Source organism: Typopeltis vanoorti, chromosome 1, assembly GCF_054136105.1.
Source record: "Typopeltis vanoorti isolate ZY-2024b chromosome 1, IOZ_Tvanoo_1.0, whole genome shotgun sequence".
Taxonomy (NCBI): domain Eukaryota; kingdom Metazoa; phylum Arthropoda; class Arachnida; order Uropygi; family Thelyphonidae; genus Typopeltis; species Typopeltis vanoorti.
The window spans coordinates 110,020,365-110,043,832 of record NC_143549.1 but is presented as its reverse complement, the minus strand read 5'-3'; the positions used below and the strand labels follow the sequence as shown (position 1 = coordinate 110,043,832).

The 23,468-nt window shown below is 35.7% G+C and overlaps 1 protein-coding gene across 1 annotated transcript in view; it reads right to left on the bottom strand.

The window, feature by feature from the left end:
• Fancm (FA complementation group M) overlaps positions 1-23,468 on the bottom strand; it is a 389,753-nt gene that overhangs the window by 101,795 nt on the left and 264,490 nt on the right. Inside the window, exon 16 of the mRNA XM_090395633.1 lies at positions 3,958-4,469. Within this exon, the coding sequence (XP_090251759.1) occupies positions 3,958-4,469 (512 nt within the window). The remainder of the gene's footprint in view (positions 1-3,957; positions 4,470-23,468) is intronic.

The following is a 23,468-nucleotide window of genomic DNA, read 5'->3' as shown; positions in this document are numbered from 1 at the left end:
TTCTATCACACTTTCTCTTTCTCCTTGACAGTAATCTTATATCAACTTTATCCATCTTTAGATATAAGTCATGGAAAGGTATGGAGAAACTCATGTGGTCACTTCTCTAAGACATGCGACTGAATGAGTCAAAGAGGCTTTCTTATTAAGTTACCAAATCATGGTCTCCTTCTTGTCCTTTGTGAATGAATTATCAGATTTCTTTCTTGTTGTTTGCTGCAAATTATGGTGGATAGTTTCCTCTCGTTAGGTTTCTCTATCAGTGAAGAGCTAACCCAAAGCTCTGTTCTTTTCCCCACTCTTCCTCTTTCACTTCCTTCAGTTAACAATGGATAGGATTTTAGGTAGTGAAAGAAGGCCATCAATGTATAAGTACATTAATGGCCTTCTTTCACTACCTAAAATCCTACCCATTGTCAGCTGAAGAAAGTACACACTATTCCTCTTCTCCATTCAACAAACCATGTAATACTCAAATGATTCAAGCTTCAAGATTTTCCATAACCAATGCCTTCAGTGGAGTGAGATTTCTGTTCGTTAACTGATTTATACCTCAAGCTTTTCTCAGCACTAACACATTATATTCAATGCCTCCTTAATCTTAATTTTTTTTTAAATGGAAAAGTACATCTGAGCACAAATGAGTAGACACCACCTCTCATTTGTAAAACTTTTAGCATTATATAGTGGAGGCTAGAAGTGGTTTGAAAAAAAAAGTTCCATGTTCCAGTTTTTGGACTATGTAACAAATAAATAAAAAATGCAAACAATTTCTTAGCCCCTAATTTTTAATGGAACTTGTGCCATTTCAGCATTTATTAGATACACATATTCACAAGAATACAGTAATTTTATTGCTGCAAATATTTCAACCAGAAACCAACTGGTCATCATCAGTACATCAGCTTAATCACAAGTCGAAGTTACAACAAAAAAATGTTAATCCTATTTACAGAGCTGAGCCACATGCTAGATGCCACCTAGTGAGTGGTTATAAAAAAAAAAGATTACAATTAAGGCCCACATTTAAAATTAAGTGACTTGAAATAAAATTTAATTTAATTACATAATGAAATCACACAGCTTTTATATTTTTTTAAAATAATAATAAAAATATAATAATAATTAATATGAGGGGAAACTCTATTGCTTACCATTTACGAGAATGACTCTCCCCCCCAAATCTTGGCAATGGAGAGAGTCATTTCTATTTAAATTTGGGCAGTGTAGAAGTGCTTCAGCACTCTCTTTAAATAACCGCTCGAACTCAAACCTGCACCGATGTAAAAGTTGAGTATTGGACCATGGGATATAGAGGGTATCCCCTAAATTTGTAAATATTTCAGTAATTCATAAAAATCAGAAAAATTGGTATATTAGAGTGCAGTTTGCGCAAAAGTGAATCACAAGGAAGGGGATTTTTTTGGCAGGGAAAAAAATTTTTAGTTAAAATTTTCACCAATAGAGGTTGCTGTACCACATGCCTCATTTGTGAGATACATGCAAATAAGAGTCCTGTAAAATGCAGGGTGTACCGCTGGCAGATCGTAGTAACACATGAGAATTCCCAGTCATTGGTGTGAACAAAAATGTTTTTGTGAAAAGAAGGTTTGCTGCTATGATGCTGACATTGGTGGATAATGCATTGTTAGTGAAGTTGTTTTATGTAAGCGGGGAATCAGCAATGGAAGCTTTACGAAAGTTTCGAATGCAGAAAAGAATGAAGAAAGATTGAGGTCCTATCACTCCCACTGGACTACAATCTCTAATATGACATTTTGAAGAAACTGGAAGTTTGTCAGATTGCCCTCGCAACAGCAGACCAGTATCTGAAGCCTGTATCAGTACTGTGGTATCATAAATGAATGCTGTAGTGGCAGAATAAATGACCAGTGCATGAGAAGCTGCAAGAATCACGAGCATGACAAAAACGTTCGTATTCTGCATCCTCCATGGTATGTTAAACTTGTATCCATACAAACTGCAATCTCTTCACTAGCGTTACCAAGCGATACCACACCAAGTAGGAGGAATTCACAACATGGGCCTTGAAAAAAGTTGCAGAAGATCCACAGTGGCTGGACAACATGTTGTGAACAGACAAAGTGCATTTTTTGTTGCATGGGACAGTTAATGTGCATAACTGTGGAATTTGGGTGCAGGACAATCTGCACGCCTATACAGAGGATGCAATCTGCACGCCTACAATGATGGATGCTTTACTGCATCCATCATTGTAGGCGTGCAGATTGCATCATTATAGTTCCCTTTTTCTTTGAAGAGCCATGTGCAACAAGAGTCTGGAAGACTTGTTCAGTAAATGCACAGTGCTACTTGCAACTGCTATGCAAAAATGTGGCATCATGCTTGTGGGAAAAAATGTTCTTCACACAGCCATGTTCATGCAGAATGGGATGCCACCTCATATTGCATCTCTCATGAAGCAGTTTCTCATCAGCACATTTGGTCAAGAATGAGCTCATCAGCTGTAATTGCAACTCCGCATGACCCCCAGTAGATTTTTGGTTGTGTGACTATTTAAAGTCCCAAGTGTACTTGAGCAGCCCATCTTCCTCAGCAGATTTAAAAGATGCCATTTGCCGTGAAGTAGTTTGCATCCACCTGGATATGCTCCACGTTTCTGTAAATGCCATTCTCAATACCCACTTGCAGCATGTAACTGATTGTGTCAATGGACACATTGAACAATTACTGTAGTGATATGTAACGGGTTTCCTGCATATGAACAAATAAGTCCGCAATGCTATTCACTGCTGTCACCCTTTAACGGTGAAATTTTAAACTAACATTTTTTCTCTGCTAAAAATAAATCTCCCTCCTTGTGATTCACTTCCGTGCAAACTGCACTGTACTATACCAATATTTCTGATTTTCATGAATTATTGAAATATTTATAAATTTATGAGACACCCTGTATTTGTAGTAATAAAATTAATATATTCTTGTGAATATGTGTATCTAATAAATTTCTTAACCTGCCAAATATATTGATGTATTGTAGGTTAATAGCCTTCTATGGGTGGGATGCACACATAAATGTGTGGATGGTTTCCAAATCCATCCAATCTTAGAACTAATCTCAAATTTGGGAGAGGAAGGGTGTATCAAAAATCACTCCAAGAAATGTTCAATGCTATCCAGAAGAGGGCAATCCATTTAAATAATCTCCCCTCACTTCACTTGAACTACAAATTCCCTTCCATCACTTTTGCAGGGACATTAATTCTGCATTGAACTTAATAGGTATTTACACGATTCTATAACATTGAACTGCTCCACATCATTCCTCCACTTTCCTCTAAACATGAAAAACTTCTGGAGCAACTGGTGGTCAATATTCACATGCAGTTCTGCATCAAACTTATAATTTCTTATCTTTATCTTTCATTCCATATATTCTGTTCTTTGGAAAGTTTTTTTTCCTGTACTATTTTGTTATTGCTCCTCAAGAAGTATTAAGAGGTCCTTCTTTCACCAAAATTCCATGCTATACAAGGCATTATTGTGATATGGACCTCCTGTGTGATATGAATAATCACTGTGACCCCAGTGTGTGTGTGTGTGTGTGTGTGTGTGTGTGTGTAAAATTGAAGAGTTTAATCAACTGTTCAATGGTATGTACAATGTGTATGCTTCATATATTTCTTTCCCAATCTCAAAAACCAATCCAGTTCAATAAAATATGGATGATGTACTAATAAGTAGGTTACCTAACAAAGTTACTGGTGAACACTATTAACACTAACATAGACTTGCATTAACTTTTGTTATTATGGAGAGCAAATGAAATACTTTTAGTACATTCAGTAGGATGACAATGGCAGAGAGCTGAATGGCAACAAAATGATTTAGGAAAATAAATGCAAATTACAAAAACTTATCATAATTAAATTTCTACTGTATATGTTTACTCTTTCATATATATTTATAGCTTACACAGAGCATCATTAAGTACTTTACCCCTTCTCTTCCAGGATCTTTCTGAATTTCAACAGCCCAATTTTTTCCATTAGAGGAAAATGGCACAGTGTTTTTCTGAAGTGATGGAAGATATTCAGAACTTTTATACATTGCTGAACTACATTGCTCAGAATCTAGAGAATTTCTTTCCAGATGCTTTTTGTTGTTTTTGTTAAAGCTTATTTCGTCCTCACTTGAATCACTTAGAATAACAATTCTTTTTCGCTTTTTTCCCTTTTTTTTAGGTTTTATTTTGATAATGTGAAGCCTATCCTCTCTTTCTGAATCTGTATTACTTTTGTACTCAACATGATCATTATTGATGCAAAAACTGTCCTCCATATAGTCAGAATAATCTGATTCAAGTGTCTGAGATAACACTTCACTGGAATTATACTGGCCTTCACAGCAAAGTTTAAAATTTTGTGGTGCTCCAGCATATGGTTTAATTGAATGAAGATAGACAGCAGTCATGTCATATGTTTTATCTAAAAATAAATAAAGAAAATTAAATGAAAAGAATTTAATAAACCAATCATGAACAAGTAATTTATATAAAGTTCAATATTTATTTATATAATTTTTATAAAGTCAACTCACAATATAGTTAACCCTGATACAGTGAAATCACTTATTATAAAAAACTACTAATGATGTGAAATTAAATTTATTGCAAACCACTCACATAAATTATTCTTTGTTTCCTATTAGCTCACTATATTCACCAGAAAGAGTTAACAAATATATTATTATCAAGAGAGACCTGACCTCCAGAAGTCAGGGATTCATCAAAGGAGACTGCATATTATCTGCACCAGCTGTCAAACCTGTTCTTGAATTCATTCACACTCATTAACTCCAATGGTAATCAATTCCAATCACACACCACTCTATGAAAAAAAAAATACCTAATTTTCTCTCACTCCTCCCTTTTTGATGGCATTTATACTCAAATACCAAGGATGCCCTCTAGTCATTTTTCCACCCTCCATAAAATGAAAAATTTAATCTACTAATATCCTATTTGACCCTTTTAGAAGTTTGTAAGTCTCAATCATATCACTGCTTCTTTCTCCTGTTTTTCCAGTGTCTGCAGTCCATAAATTCTCAATCTATCTTCATAATCTGTATTTCACAATCACGATATCATTTTTAACGGTCTCCTTTGTACTCTTTCCACTGTATCAGAATCACCACAGAAAAATCAGGAGACTAGACCTGTTTGCAATAGTCCACACGAGGACTTGTAAAGGGGCAAAATGACTTCCATATCTTTACATGTCAAGATTCATTTCAGCATTGCCATTATCCTCTGAGTTGTATTTGTGACCTTTGCTACATGGCTCTTGAATTTCAACTTCCTATCTCCTAAAACTCCAAGATCCCTAGCCTGATCAGTTTCTTTTAGCATAATCTCACCAATATATGACACTGGATATGTTATTACACCAAAGTGCACGACTTTACATTTACTAACACTGATCTGACAGCCATTTTCACATGCCCATAATTCCAGCACATTCAAATCATTCTGCAAGTATGACATACCAGCCACATTCCTGATTACCCTGCCTATCTTTACACTATCAGTATATAAACTGTATATCTTCTGTCAAACCCTTCCCAATGGAATTAATGTAAAAGATTGATCCTTGTGATGCACCACTGGTTATCTCAAATCTTGCAGATTCATCCCTTATATACCACTTTTTGATATTTGTAAGTCAGCAATTCTCATATCCATGCTAATATTTTATAATCCAATTCCATATTTTCCAGTTTATGCAACAGTTTTCCATGTTGCATTCTGTCAATTCGGAATTTGTCTTAGCAAATTCTAAAAGCATCATGGTATATCCATTCCCCTTGTCTATCTCAATGGTAACATTATTATAGAATGTGAGTAAGTTGCTAAAATGTGACATTTCCTTTAATGAACCCATGCATTCATTGAAAGTATAGATTCTCTGTCAACCTATTTCTCTCTGTGAGCCATAACCAACTTTTTCAAAATCTTCACCACTCCAGAGATACTGACAGGTTGATAGTTGGATAACTATTCTTACCTACACCTTATAATTTTCATAATTGACATCATCCTTATGCATATAGTATTCCTGCCACATCATCTTTTTTTTTTTCCTCCTATGAATCTCTTGCTTAACAAAATTACATGTCAATTTCACTCCTAATTAGCTTCTTAGTGGACTGAGATGAGTGTTAACCAAGAAAATCCATTCCAGCTTGCTAGGAAATACTATTTAGAACTTTAGACTTGCCTTTGTTGTTCTGCTTTGGTCACACTTACCTTATGTAGTGCCTGTGTGCACATATCAATTTGTTCATTGTTCTCTGATGATGGTAATTTGACTCTCTTACCAAAATATTAGAAATATTAATTAAAAGTCATTAATTAATATATTATGTACATTGTTGTAACTTTGATGGAAACGCTGTGTGGAGTTGGAGGTAGATTATTTTGAATTTGTGCAATTGACAATTTGAAATATACCGTATATTCTGGCATTACAAGTCGACCTGGCGTATACGTTGATATTGGAATTTTTTGAGTTTATTTGAGTTTTTATAGTATACTCGTCGTATAAGTTGACTCGAAAAATTTCTTTAAAAATAAAAATTATGACAGTTTTTAAGTAAAATTTTTATACAGGCATCAACCACTAGGATCATAACTGCCTTTTTAGTCCTTCCATTCTTTGTTTTAGCAAAAGATAAAAAATGCCTAGTTGACAAAAGAAATTTTATTTCGTATTGACCAGTTGACCAATAGTGAATTAAAATGCAATGGCTCCTTTAAAGTTTTAAGTGCAAAGTGATTAAATTTTAAGTTTTAAGTGCAAAAGAAAATACTAACTGTGTTGCTGCACCTTAGTTCGGAGTAAACGAAAAATGAAACTTTAATAATGCAAATGCAAAAAATAGGTGCGCATTACGGAAAGGAATTTGTAAGTGGTCTATTCTGGAAAATAGTGTTGCGGATTGGGTTCGAGAAAATCGCCAAAATGGACTCATTATAACGAGAAATAATATTCGTTTATTTGCTTTGAAGTTGGGAAAAGCAAATAAAAAGGATAGCGAAAACTTCAAAGCTACAGTGAGTTGGTGTAGCCAGTTTATGGAAAGGAAAAATTTAGTGCTTTGACTAAAAACAAAAATCGCACAGAAGCTGCCAAAAGATTTGGATGATAAGTTATTAAGTTTTCAAAGATTTATAATTGCTAAAAGAAAGCAAAAAAATTATTTATTGTCTGAAATCGGAAATATGGATGAAACTCCTGATTGGGAATAGAACAGTAGAACTGAAAGGAAGTAAAACTATTTCTTTAAAAACAACTGGACATGAAAAAAGCCATTGCACAGTTGTACTTACTTGTATGGCTGATAGTACTAAATTAAAACCTATGATAATTTTTAAAAGAAAAACAATGTCAAAGATCAAAATTCCAAGAAACGTTTTTGTTCATGTTCATGAGAATTTCCTTTGGAATACACGACAAGATGCGTTAAAAAATCCAAAGGTTTTTAGTGTGGGACATGTTCAAATCCCATTTAACGGAGAGCACAAAATCTTTATTAAGAAATAATAATACCAATATGGCAGTGATTTCAAGTGGGATTTCAACTTCACTAGTGCAACCGTTGGATGTTTGTATAAACAAGCCATTTAAAGACAGTTTACGAAAACAGTGGAATGCGTGGATGCAAGAAGGAGAGAAAAGTTACACAAAAGGAGGAAAAATGAGACATGTGTCTTTGGTAATTATGTGTGAATGAGTAGTGAAAGCATGGGATGAAATAAAACCAGATACAGTAATAAAATCTTTTAAAAAATTGCTATATCTAACAAATTAGATGGCTTGGAAGATGATTTTGTTTACAATGATGACAAAATTGATGCTAAATCTGATGGAGAAAAATCGAATACAATTTATATGACGATATACTGAAAGAAATTACAGAACCAGAGTACAACGAACTTTTCATACATTCAGACAGTGAAAATTAAATTTCAATTATGTAGTTACCTACCTATTTTCTTTTGTAAATAAATAATTATAACATGGAAATAATTTTTTCTGTAAATAAATTTGATATAAGTTGAAATATTTTTACTTATTTACCCTTTTTGTATATTGCTAATAAATTTAACAGCGTATGATATGTACTAGTTTTTTCTTGGAAAGCAATCAATTTTTGACCTGGTGTATAAGTCGATCTATAAAATTTAGTACTTTTTTTTCAATGCTGAAAAGTCGACTTATATACCAGAATATACGGTGGTTCTTTGTTTTCATATAATAATTGTTGTCTCGTTACTTAATGCGCGCGCGCGCACACGCACGCACGCACGCACACACTATGTATTCAGGTGATCAAAATCATGGAAAGGAAGAAGTAGCTATAGCATTAAAATCTCAACCATTAAGAAAAGTTTTTAATGAAGGATACTTCATTGCAGGCAAACTGAAAGATCTAACAGTGAGCATTATATGAGCTTATAGTTCTCAGAAAGAAAGTTTTAGTGGCGAAGAAACAGAGGAATTTTTTTGATCATTAGAAAGGATAGGTGACGTAAAGGAAAAGCTTATTTTTTTCCTGCCAAGTTGAAAATGAATTTTATCGCCCTGCGTGAAAAAACTGCTTTGCTTATTGGGGAATTGAAATGGTTTGAAAAAGTTACACGTTTGATCTCTAGCAAAAATTTCTGGATTATTTAGCCCTTAACTATAATTCCAAGAGTAATATATCAGAGGTGAGTCCCACCCTTGACAGGATGTTAGCTTTTTTGTGGGGGGTGAGTGTAGAACTTGCATAGTAAAAAATTCTAACACCATGTTTCAAAGATAAAACAAATAAGAAATAAGAAAAGTCTTATTGAATTACTGGTAATAGTGTTATCTTCAAATTGGTTCATGATATAAGAGTATAATGGGAATTTGAATAGAGAAAAATCACCATTTAGATTAAAACAGGATAAAAATAAGAATCACATTTAAAAAGAAAAATATGCACAAATAAACTAGTCAAAAGAATAATCAAAGCCATAATAACTTTAAGAAGTTAACTGTAGATGCAAATATGCAAATATTATTGGATAAAAAAAAACAAAAGTGTGAAAATAAGAACCACATTTTTGAGACTAAGTGAAAAAATATGAGGAAAACACTGTTTTCCTCATATTTTCCTCAATTTTCCTCATGAAAATTCAGTGGGATGCATATGGTGAAATTTTTTCTAAGTACAGAAAAACTATACTTCATGGCAGATGCAGTTTAAGACACGGTCAGGAATACAAAAAATACTTAAATATAAAGAGCCAACAGGCTTCATTTCGGCGATATAAACATTAATTAAATTAAGGGGATATTAGATCCCACATTGTTTTAAAATCAAATAAGAAACTCAAAGATTGGAATCAGAGAGTTTCATTCTGAATATAGTATAAAAAACTATAAAAGTATCGGCGAATACTAGCGTGAGCTAAATGCAAGGGTATCCGGAGAGGTCATCGAAAAAGCAATTCACCGATGAGCAGTTAATCGAAAAGACAATTCATTGAAACGCAATTGATCGAAAAACAACAATTGATCAAAAAATCATAATTCATCGAAAATACAGTTCACCGAAAAATGAATTATAAGGAGTGTGGGGGCGAAGATGTGTGTGCAATTTTTTTTTTGTTTTGTTTTGGATTATTTTGAGAGGTATATATCTTTTTATCATCCTACTATTTATAACTACTATTTGTCCTACTTCATTCGGAAAGCGATTTTATGGCAGGGCATACTGGCTGCAGTGAATGATATCCACTGAGGCAGGTATAGTTGAGATGTTAAAAGAACATTTCACAAAGGGATTTCATCCTCGTGAAATTTTTTAGCTCATACATATTCTAACCGTTGATGAAACATGGCTTCATCACTATGACCCAGAGAACAAACAACAGTCAATGGAGTGGAGACACAAAGGTTCTCCATGGCCAAAGAAGTTTCGAACCAAACAGTCAGCAGGGAAAGTTCTTGCCATTGTCTTTTAGGATATGGATGGCATAATCCTTACCTTACCTCAAGAAAGGTGAAACTGTTACAGCAGCTCTGAAGGAATTGAAGGAGGTACTGAAGGAAAATCGGTTCGAGAAACTAAGCAGAAGCGTGTTGCTTTTGCAGGACAATGCACCTAGAAATTTTGTCGCCACGTGCAGTAGCATATTTTCCCACCCCTTCCCCTTAAAAAAACTATTTTAATGACGTGGTGACAAAATTTCTAGGTGCATTGTTCTGCAAAAGCAACATGCCTCTGCTTAGTTTCTCGAACCGATTTTCCTTCAGAGCTGCTGTAACAGTTTCACCTTTCTTGAGGTAAGGTAAGGATTATACCATCCATATCCTAAAAGACAATGGCAAGAACTTGATATTAATCCTAGATTAATATCATGGCTTTTAATGACGTCTTAAAAGCCATGATATTAATCTAGGATTCAACATCTCTGATCATAAATTCTAAATAGCAGCATTAGCTAATAAAAATTCATATGTTAATGAAAAAGGATCATAAATTATATTTTTTACAGAGAGAGAGAGAGATTTCCTCTTAATGTGCAGTATAATAAAATGATTCATAACGTGTTATTGTACTTCGGGATCTTTTAATTTTTAATGGAAGGGGGGAGGCACAAAAATTTTGTACTCAGGCGGCGCAAACCCACAGAATGGCCCTGAAGATCAGTCATTAAGAGTTGTGTAGAGTCTAGTTAAGAAAAGTTAATTGCTCTCCACATGTGTGTTTCCTTGTGGCAACAAATAATGAATGAATGATTCCAGGAAAAAAAAAAGTTTCTTTTCCAGGCATTAAAAAATACACAGCCTATATATTTACAAATGAATTGTAAGAATAAATCACCTTTGCAACGAGTTGCCCTGGTGTTGTATCACTTTACCCTAGTCCTGAAGATACTTCAGGCGCAAACTTTGTTTGCTCACACTTGGATAAAGGATTAAACTAATTTTATTATACTCTAACCAAGTGAAAAAAATAAACTTTCAACATCTTTCTCTAAATCCAGAGTAATTTATTAAAAAAGGGTGGCACACCATTTGGCAACTCCTATAGGTAGAGATGACCTGCTAATGCTTCTGCCTGGTATTTCCACTAGGGCCTGGCTCCCACTGAAGAGACCTCAATAAAGGTCGAAACTAGTCTGGGTAGTGGCCCTTCCTTTAATGCATAACATTAGACATATCCGCAAGGAGATGTGTTTTGCATTATAGGAGATACTGAGTTAGGAGTGTTGGTAGCTTTCTCCACCTTTGCAACGAGTTGCACTGGTGTTGTATCACTTTACCCTAGTCCTGAAGATACTTCAGGCGCAAACTTTGTTTCCTCACACTTGGATAAAGGATTAAACTAATTTTATTATGCCGGTAGACAGTTTCATTTCCTGATCATATTATCAGGAAATGAAAGTTTATGCTAAGAAAGAAGATATATATATATGAAAAATATATGTATTCAAGATACCAAGTAATTTTATATTAACTTGGTTTTAATCCTATTTCCCAAGTAAGCAAACAGACAAGAAAGTCAAGTTTGCGCCTGTAATTAGTGCAAGTCCAAGGCAACTCTTGGTCTGATTTGCCTATTTCCAGGAGGAAAAGCCTAGTAATAGTAATAGCCTCAGTATTAGGCCTACTAACTTACGTTCAGTAAATTTATTTATTTATTACATTTATTAATGAAAAAATTTTATTTGGATTCCATATTTGAAACTTTTACAAAAAAATGTCGAACCCTTCCAGTTTTCAGTTCAGCTATATTCAGGGCAACAAAGAAAAATGTCGAAATTATGTATTATAATAACTCGCTGACTTAGCAGAATTCACAGAAAAGTTTTCAGAACAAGAAGCTGAATGCACGGTTCAGTTTTAGTTCGTAATGGATCACTTTTATCATGACATTTCCATAAAGAAGTTCCTAAAAGATATTAGCAATTTCGCTCTGGCTGGATGAAATTTGATGACATTTTTAATTTCAATCGACTAGACTTATTGTGACAAAATTTGGTAGAACAAATTTCTTAGTCTATTCCTCCCCTTATTAACTGCAATTACATGTTTTCGAGGTTATTCGGGAGATAAGTGCATGTGGTACTCCTGTCATCCCTACAGATAAATCGCTAACTGTACAATGAAGCAGGATGTACACTTACACTAAATGCTCTAAAATGCAAGAAAATAATTATTACGTTTCAATGACCGCTTCCATATGTTGTCTGTATCACGAGTAACGTTCCGCATTGTTACTGAACATTTTCTAAACAATAGTTTGCAAGAAAAATGACTTTTCGATGAATTGTTTTTTCGATGAATTGTTTTTCGATTAACTGTTTTTCGATGAATTTGCCTGTAACCAAATGCAAGTAGTCCTAGAACGTAGTACAAACATGGGCAACTCGTTGCAAAGGTGGGGAAAGTTCGGATCGCTATTCTTGGTATTTTCCATAATGTAAAAACACATTTCCTAGGAAACGTATGTTGTTATTACTTTATGGTGGGAGGTCACTACCCAGACCGGTTTCAGCCTTTATTGAAGCTTCATCAGTGAGTAGCTAGACCAAAACAATGTGGGCTCTAATATCCCCTTAATTTAATTATTGTTTATGTCGCCGAAATGAAGCCTGCTGGCTCTTTATATTTAAGTAACTTAATGGGTGCACCTTTTGGAAAACTCGTATAGCAGAGTATGTAAGTTCTTTTCGTATACCCTTTGGTATTAATTTGGACTAGCTATTCACTGATGAAGCCTCAATAAAGGCTGAAACCGATCTGGATAGTGGCCTCCCACCATAATGTAATAACAGCATACAATTCCTAGGAAATGTGTTTTTACATTATGGAAAATACCAAGAATAGCAATCAGAACTTTCCCCACCTTTGCAATGAGTTGCCCATGTTTGTACTATTCTAGAACTGCTTGCATTTAGCTCATGCTAGTATTCCCTGATACTTTTATAGTTTTTTATACTATATTCAGAATGAAACTCTCTGAGTCCATTTTGTATTAAAACAATGTGGGATCTAATATCCCTTTAATTTAATTAATACAAAAAATAAAATAAAATAAATAGAAAAAAAAGAAACCATTTTGAAAGTTGAAAATTGTGTAAGTCAGTAGGTCTCCTAAGAGAATGCAAATAAAAATTATATAATGCAAGCCTTTGTGGAAAAACAGATAAACAAACAAAAGTCATATGAAGACTGATAAGAAAACAAAAGATAAATATTACAAAGTTGCACGAGAAGGTTACTGAAAAGTTTAGAAAAATGGAGGAAAGAGTAATATGAAAGAAATAAAAAATGATCAAGGTGAAATAAAAGCACAAGTATTACAGATGCCTGGTGCAATTAATTTTGCTCAAAGATTTATTGTGGAAAGCTAATGCTAATCATTATTGATACAATGCCTCTCAGAGCACACTTTAACAATCAATCATTGACAAAACACTCATGACGACTTATTCCATTCATTTACTCTCTTGATGCATATTATCTGGTCTCCACAGCCCTGCCATCAATTCTTATACCACATCCAGAGTTGACCCCTTTTTCTTTCTCATTTGGTAAGGTATTCAAAAATTTCATTGGCATCTACTCATCATCATCAAATTCCTGACATGCACCCTCAAGGGATGTACAGGATATGATAGTACTACGTGAAAAATTTACATCATTACTAACTTCCTATCTACAATTTTCCTCCAAATCAGTCTGTTACTTGTCGAGACTCCAATATTATCATTATCAGATCTTATATTTCTATCGTCTTAGGCATATTGTACCGTATCAATCCACCTATATCTTGGTCTTCCTCAAGGTCGTTTTCCTGCCAACCTGGCAGAGAACACCTGTTTTGCTAATCTTTCCTCGCCCATTCTGTTTAAGTGACCATACCACCTGAGATTAGCTATGCTAAAGCGCATTCCTGGATGCTGGCAATGTCGTTCTTTTCTAATATCCTCGTTTTTAATATGATATTGCCATTGATGGCATTTGTTCACGCTTTTAATCTTTCTCAGGACTCTCATATCTGCAGTCTCTAGTCTTTAGTCAAGTGCTTTACTTCTGACCCAGCTCTCAGTTCCATAAGTCAAATCTGGTTTGAACACTGTCTTGTATACAGATAATTTAGTGTTCTGACTAATTATCTCTCTTATTCCATATGCATTTATTCAATTGACTTCCTACCATACCAGCATTGTTGATTCTGTTGTCTATTTCCATATTTAATTTACCATCTTCACTAAAAATCATGCCGAAATAGCTGAAATGTTTTACTTGTTCCACAGGTTCCCCGTTCACAACACAGTTGACATTTTCAACAATTCTACCTATTTTATTGTCTTTGTCTTTTTAATGCTCACCCTCATACCATATCTATTACAACAGTTATTCAATTTAGTCGGCGGACTCTTGCAAACTTGTAGTGGATTTATTTAGAAGTATAACATCATCCACATAAAGCAAAGAGCTGACATTAACATCTCCAATTCTGATATCATGTTTAATACCACTTTCCTTCATAATGTGATCCATATACATAATGAATAACAGAGGGGATAATGTACATCCTTGTCTGACACCAGATTTAACATTAAAAAATCTTCCTGTACTTCCTTCAATTCTAACTGCCGATTTACAACTCAAATACAGACTAAGTAATGATTGATATAATGCCCCATTGACACAATATAACTGTAGCATATTGAAAAGCTTCCCTCTTGGCACCTTGTCATATGTCTTTACCAGATCGACAAAACTTAAATACAGATCTTTGTTATATTCCCATGCTTTCTCAACTATTTGTTGTAAAGTGAAGATCTGATCCTGACAGCCTCTATTTGGCCTGAATCTAGCTTGTTCTTCACCAAGCTTTTCTTCCACAATTCTTCTCAACCGTTTCTCAAGTATGCTTGCATAGATCTTGCCAGGAACACTCAGTAGGGAAATATCTCTGTAATTCTCACATTCAGTTTTATTTCCCTTTTTATATATGGGTAATATTAGAGTTCTACTCCAATCATTGGGAATTCGTCCCTCTGTCCAGGCTTTCTGAACTATGCAGTGCAGCCACTGTAAGACTTTTATACCACCATATTTCAGCATTTCTTGTCTAATATCATCTACTCCTGCTGATATTCCACATTTCAAGCCTTTGATGGTTTTTTCCACTTCAAGTATGAATATGTATTCCTGACTGTATGCCTGTTGAGTGTTTTTTACCACTGTGCTATCACTGCTTGTTTCATTTAGCAATTTTTCGAAGTAATTACTCAATACTTCAAGGATATCTTTTTCTCCTGTTTTCATGTAACCTTTATCATACTCTAACTCCTTTTACAGCACTCTTTCCTCCATTTCTAAGCTTCTTCAACAACCTCCAGAATATCTTACCACTTTCTTGATATTTATTTTCTATGTTCTTGCCAAAGTCCTCCCATGACTTTTGTTTAGCTAGTTTTACACAGTGTTTAGCTTTCGTACATTTGTCTCTGTATTCTCTAAGAGCACAAGCTGACTTATTTGGCAGGAACTTTTGATATGCTTTCTTCTTTTCCATCAGTTGCCTCTTTAACTTCCTCTGTCCACCATGGAGTTCTGATTTTTCTATCCTTGCAGACAACCTCGCCACATGCCTCTCTGGCTGAATCAATCAGGGTTTTCTTCAAGGCTTGCCAATGAATCTCCAAGATTTGGTTCCTGTTCTCAAACTCTTTCATTTTTTCTTCAATAATCTTTGTGTATTTTAGTCTACAGTTCATATCTGAGAGCTGCTCAACTTTTATTCGCTTAAAACTTTCTTACATGTTATTCTTTTCAATATGAAATTTGATTTTATCCTGCTCAAGACTAAATAGTGATCACTTCCAATTTCAAATCCTCTGTACACTCTGGTGTCCTGCACCAGGGAGAAAACATCACTATCAACAATAACATAGTCAATGAGACTTTTCTTATTCCTTGTCTCTTCTCTCCATGTGAATTTGTGCACATTTTTATGTTGGAACATGGTGTTAGTAATAACCAGTCAATGTCCTGAAGCAGAAATCCAACAGCTATTTGCCATTATTATTGGCTTTGCTCTTTTCTCCAAATTTTCCCAAAATATTTTTGTATGTCTGACAATCATTTCCTACTCTGCTATTTAGATCCCCAACAGCACCAACTTTTCCTTTTTCATTGTGTCAGTTGTTTTCTCTAAAGCCTCAAAAAATTCCTCCACATCTACCTTAGTAGAAACTTCTGTGGGACCGTAGGGACAAATAAGTCTCATTTTTCAATTCCCCATTCTGATATTTGCCCACATCACTCTACTTGAAATCGCCTACCATTCAAGAAGATTGACCTCATATTTAGTGGTGAATACATGGCTACTCCTTCTTTTCCTTGATTGTTATTGCCTGAATATAACATTTTGTATTTATTGTTCAGAAAGATCTCACCAGTTTTTGTCTTTTTTGTTTCAGTCACCCCTGTTATGTCGATCTGGTAGTTATCTAATTCCTCAGCTAGCTCCATTTCTTTGCCATTCAGGCTTCTTATGTTGATAGTACCGATCTTTAGCTCTGCTCTATTAAACCCTTTTGGTAACTCATAACCAAACAAACTACATATCCTCAAATTTATCCTCAGCAAGCAACAGCTCACCTCTAAATCCTCTGTACTGCTTCCACATCAATAAGATACCATTTGACCAAATCTTGCGCAAGTTATGATATGGTCATATCAAAGACTTGTAAACAGGAATAATAGCTACCTTAGTGCTGCTTGTCAGTATGTTTCTTAAAATCCAAGTGATATTCTGCTCACTTCTGCAATATATCATGTGAATTTCATCTCTCAGCCCACCATTACACCGAAATCATTAGCCTCATCAATTGCTTTCAAACTTGCATAATAGAGCTATATGGGTATCATGTGTCACGAGAATAAAGATATTTTAAAAACACATTTTACTTATAATACAAAGATGTATAGTTCTTAATAATAATTTCCCAGTTTTGGCACAGAGTCCATCATTAAGATTGAGATTGGTCAATGTAAAAGGATCTTTGCACTTTCTTTTAAAGGCCATATTTATGGGGACATCTACCTAATAATTTGGTATCATCCAGGAAGATCCTGTGGCTAGTTTCTGCAATCTCACAAATGGCTAGACCAGATTTGTTACATTTTTTTTTTTTTTTTTTGGAAGCAAATGATTTCAGAGATGCATTTAGAAATGGATCAGCCTGTTTGTCTGAAATAGAATAACTGACAGTTACATGGGATTGAATATACTCAGTTGCATTTTATCTTTCAGAATTAGTAACATAGAACTGATAGAATTAATGCGCTTGAATAGAAGATAAGAAAGACTAATAGAAAGGAAGAAACACAAATCTCACCTCCCCGCAACACCACTTATCTCAACCTTCCAAACTACACACTCCTCGACAACTTTCGTCCTAAGGGTATGTGTCTGTGCATACATCTGCTCTGACATACCTTGCCAGAGAGCATCCAACCTAGAATCACGCAACTTTGATCTCCTTTGGTTGAAAATATCCATACCCCCACTCAGTCCAATTCATCTGCTGTCTCTATCGCTCCCCCAACACAACCACTCACCCTGAGATATTTAATTTCCTCTCCCTAAAAATCGACTTTCTCCAATCCCACTTTCCCAACAGCGAAATCATCCTCCTAGGAGATTTTAATGCCCACAACACTAGCTGGCTTTTCTCCTCCAGCTGTATAGATCTTGCAGGCAGAGATGCCGAAACATTTGCCATCACTAACGACCTTACACAACTTGTCCAGATGCCAACCCGAATACCAAATAACCCAAACCACTCCCCAAACATCCTAGATCTCTTCCCACCAATGACCCCTCCAAATACACAGTCAAAGTAGTGAGCCCCCTGGGCAATTCTGACCATAACCTAGTCTCATCTCCTCCCCCATGCAACAACGTTTACACAGACACTCCCACACAAGAGTAGTTTGGCACTATAACAGTGCCAAGTGGGACAGCCTCCTCAACTTTTATGCCGCATTCACATGGTTGGACTATTGCTTCCAGCCTTCCAACCCAAACATATGCACCGAGCTTATTACCAAAGTAATCCTCACAGGCATGAATACATACATTTCACACAGCACCCTGAACCGCCATTCCCTAACGAAACCCTGGTTCTCCAAAAGATGTGCCAAGGCTGTAGAGATGAAACACCAGACATACCACAACTGGCTGAAATAAATCAAGAACCCCATTCTCCTTCAAAGCTTACACCGAAGCCAGTAATAAATGCAAAAAAAAAAAAAAAAAAAAAAACAATCAACACTTCCAAAACAGAGTTCAAAAGAGCAAAAAGCAGGAAACTAGCAGCCTGTCCAAACGGCAGCTGAGTCTTTTGGTCTCTCGCCAAAGCAAATGGCCGTAATTTCTGCCAACTGCCGTAAATTCTCCAACACTATTCCCACCCCGACGGCTCTACTGCATCATCACCCACAGAAAAAGTCAATCTTCTGGCCTCATACTTTACTTCAAATGCATGCATAACTGACAATGGAAATTTCCCCCAACCATTCCAGACACCCAACATACAATTCCCCCCCCCCCCCATATGCAAGTCTGGACTTGCAGAACATGCCATCTTCACTAGACAGAGTTCATTGGAGAAAGACAAGAGTTCTTCACGAAAGTCAGTTTCTCATGGAACACCTTTATAAAGAAACATGTGAAACTCTACTTCATTCTCCTAACTTAAACAGAAAAACACTATCCAAATTAGACACAAAAAAGTCTCCTGGCCCTGATGGCATTCCTCCAATTGTTCTGAAATTTTGCGCTCCAGAACTGACTCCTATCCTATGTCACCTATATATCCTCTCCTACTTCACTGGAATCTATCCCACAAACTGGAAATTGGCCTATACTCAGCCCATCCCCAAGAAGGGTGACAAGTCACTGCCATCCAATTACTGTCCTATCTTGCTTACCTCGGTCCTGTCGAAGGTAATGGAAAAAATCATCAATTCTCAACTCCTACACTATCTTGAAGACACTCACCAAATAAATGACTGCCAGTATGGATTCTGCCACAGCCGATCAACAGGAGATCTACTCACATACATCACCCATCTCTGGACGAAGGCTATGGAGAGGTTTGGCAAATCTCAAGTGGTTGCACTAGATATCTCCAAAGCCTTTGATTGGATCTGGCACAAAGGCCTACTAGGCAAACTACCATCATTTGGTCCGACCCAGGGCTTCTGTAGGTAGATTGTCAGTTTTCTGTCTGGATGCACACTCTGTGTGATGGTGAACAGCTCCTTATCCTCTCACCACTCAATTAATGCTGGGGTCCCACAAGGTTCTGTCCTCTCACCAACCCTCTTCCTGCTATATATCAATGACCTACTACAACTGACGTCCAACCCAATACACAGTTTTGCAGACGACAGTACACTACACTCTTCGCTTGCATTTGATAAGCCTTACCCTACACAACTCACCTCAACCTACAGAACATCCATCACTGCAACCCTCAACTCTGATCTCCAAGCGATCCTCCAATGGGGTTCAGAAAACCTCATAAATTTCAATGCCAATAAAACCCAGTTCTGTACTATTTCCCATAAAAAAGAACCATTTTTTCCCAATATCCTTTTTAATGATACCCAAATCTCCAGACAGTTTGAGATCTCACTCCTTGGAATCACCCTCACATCAAACCTCTCCTGGCATAAACATATCTCAAACATTGCATTCTCAACCTCAAAAAAACTAGGATTTCTCTTTCGCTGAAGACGTTACTTTACCCCCAAACAGTTATTAACATTATACAAGTCACAAATCTGCCCAACTATTGAATACTGCTCTCAAATATGGAGTGGGGGCCCTAAAAAGCTCTCTCAAAATGCTAGACTCAATACAGAGGAGAGCAATTAGACTTATCAATGATCTATCCCTTACCAACTCTCCCCCCCCCCCTCTTTCACACAGACATATGGTCTCTGCAGTATGTATATTCTACAAATATTTTCATGAGAAATGCTCATCAGAAATATCATCAATAATTCCTCCACTCAGTACTAAACTCATTGGAACATGTACAGCTGCTGCACAACATCACTTCACAGTTCACCTAGAAACAAAAAGAACAAGTTTCCTTTCCTCTTTCCTTCATCCCTGCAACTGCTGCACTATGGAACAGTCCTCCACCTGCTGTGTTTCCCAAGGAATACAATTTAAAGTCATTCAAATCAAAAGTAAACAAATTCCTCCTTTTCCAACCCACCACCCATACACAGTACTAATGTACTACAGGTTGACCAACCAACCTCCTGTGTATGGATTCAACATAAAAAAAAGGAATGGAGATTCTATGAGTTATCTCTTCTAAGGAAGGTTAGAGAAAACAGTCAATAATTTTCTTTACTGCTTTGGAGTTAATTATTGAGAATAGCAGTTTCTCTGATTGTAGCAATGACTTTAGTATGGATGAGGAACAAATGATATGAACTCTTGAAATGAGGTATTTAATAATACACACTTCTGTAAAGTATGGTGAGGAGAACTGCAATGGCTATACTGATCTGAGAAGGAAGGTTTCTGATAGATGTTGATAAGGAGTTATCTATTTCCCTTTTTATAAGGACATCTAGGAAGGCGATAGTTCCATTTGATTCAAATTCCACAATGAATTTCATTTGGTGATGAAGGTTTTTAATTTTTTTGTAAGAAGACTTCTAATTGTTGACATGATTTTTTCCAAATACCAAAAAGATCATCTGTATACCAAAGCCATAAGGAAGGTTTTGGATGAAAAAGGATATTTTTTATTCCAAATGTTATAACTAAAAAAATAGAGAAAATTATCAGTCATTTTTCTTCAATCTCCACTAGAAGGTTGAAGACTCATAGAATTTACATCCTTTACATTAAAGGAATTTTAGACCATCTTTCTCATATCTTAAAGAAATTATTAGCTCTACCATCAGATCTATGTTACCATCTATGAAAACGATAACATTCAGCTTCTATGGTTATGGAGTATATTCAGTCACATGCAATTATCAGTTATCCCATATCAGATCAAGAAGGCAGATATTTTTCTAAATGCATCTCTGAACATCAATCCTACAGATTGCCTTCAACAAATGTAGCAAAGCTAGCCTAGTTGAACACGGGATTAAAATCTCAATCAATCTAAATGACCTTTTCTGTATAGAATCTAGTGTTTTTAGACAGCTCTTCAGAGTATTAATCCAGATGTGAGAGTAATATTCAATGGTCAGGTGGATTTGTGATTTGTATAGTGTTAGGAGTGTGGAGTTAAAGTAATGCCTTGAGTAAAACAGAAAACCTAATATTTTGGATGCAGAGGGGGGGCAATATTTGTGATATGTTTGTGCCGAGAGAGAGAGATTTGAAGCTAGAGTTATCCCAAGAAGATAAATTTCACCTTGAACAGAGATTTGGGTATTGTCAAGGGTAAGATTGGAAAAAAGGGTTTTTTTTTGTGGGAAATAATGCAGAGCTATGATTTCCTAGCAATGAAGTTGACAAGGTTATTCAAATCCCATTGATAATTTGTTTTCAAGATAAGAATTTAAGGGAGTGGAGGCTAAATTTTTGCAGGTTGTGGTGATTTATGTTTTGCAAAATTTGTCAAATGAAAAGGAGGAGTGCAGTGTGCTATTGTCAGCAAAACTGTGTACTGGATTGTCAGTAAGTTGGAGTAAGTCATTTATATATAGAAGGAAAATGGTGGGGCAAAAAAAAAGAGCCTTGAGGGACCCCAGAATTAATTGTATAGTTTGAAGATAAGGAACCATTCACCATCACTAGAAGTGTCCAGTCAGATAGCTCATTGCCCAATTACAGAAGTCAGGTGGCAGACCGAATGATGGGAATTTACTTAATAGACCTTTGTGATAAACTTGGTCAAAAGTCTTGGAGATATCAAGGGCAGCCACATGAAATTCATTAAACCTTTCCATGGTGTTTGTCCAGAGATGAGTGACATAGGTTAGTAGATCTCCTGTTGATTGGCAGTGATGGAATCCATACTGTCAGTCATTTATTAGATGAGAGTTTTTTCCAAGGTAGTATAGAAGTTGAGTGTTGATGGTTCTTTCCATTACTTTAGAAAGAACTGAGGTGAGAGAAATTGGGCAGTAGTTTGAAGGTAAAGATTTGTCACCTTTCTTACAAACAGACTGTATAGTGGAATAAGAGAGTAAATAGACAGCATAAAGTGATAGTCAACTCCGGAGCACAGATCTTTAGAACAATTGGAGGAATGCGATTAGGGCTAGAAGACCTTTTGGTATCCAATTTGAGCAAAATTCTTCTGATCACTTTCTGGCCAAAGGTCAAATGTGGCATTGAATGTTTGGAATGGACATTTACCACGATCAGTTATGCAAGAATTGCAGGTTGGCTTTTTCTGGGTGATGATGCAATTGTACCAACTGGGTAAAATAGTGGTGGAAGTAGTTGGGCAGAAGTTATAGTTAACAGCTCTGGCTAGAGTCCAGAAGTTATGGATGCTATAGGGAGAGGATGTGAGTTTCTTGATTTTAGCTTTCTCAAAGCCAGTTTTCAATGTGGTGATAATTTTCTTGCAGCTATTCGGAGCTTCAGTGTAAGCAGTATAGGAAGATGGAGATTTGGATTCAGACCAGTAGACCAGTTGCAGTATGCTTGACTCTTTTTTTTGAAAACCTTTAGGGAGAACCGATGCTTAGACAGGGGATGGGAATTTAGGAGGGAGCAGAGGAATAAATGTTCTCATGCCAATTATTTCAGTGATTTGTTCTGCATACAGGTTTGGCTCAGGTGTCACAGTTGAAGTTTCCTATAATGATTACTCATCCTATGCTCAATGCACTAATTTGGCAATGCATGTCATCCACATTGGTTTAGTATAGCTGTAACTAACTATATACAGAACATCTCTACTTTTAAAACCTGAACAATTCCTGAAAACCAATTAAGCAAGCATCATAAATTGAATTCTGTGTCATGAATTAGGATTAAGTTTTTTGGAAACTCAGTGTGAACTAAAATAACGTACTTTTTTGTTTACTATTTAAGATGACACTTAACATGGAATGAAACAACTAAAACTTGGAGGCAAGTTCCATGGCATATCGTGAAGGCTTCTAAAATTTCATGTTTCTCTTCTAATGTTATTGCTCTTGTCTTATTTTGTATTCTCAAATTTATTTTTCCTCTTCATGAATATTTTTCAGGGAAATATATGTACTGTAAATAGTTTAAATTACCTGACAATAAATGAAGAGAAATGCAAACTATAACAGTTCACTCAAGCTGCAACAGACTAATTCCACCTACACCCATGAAGTAATCTGGGAACAGATTTTTTTATATATAATTTTTTAAATTCATATGTACAG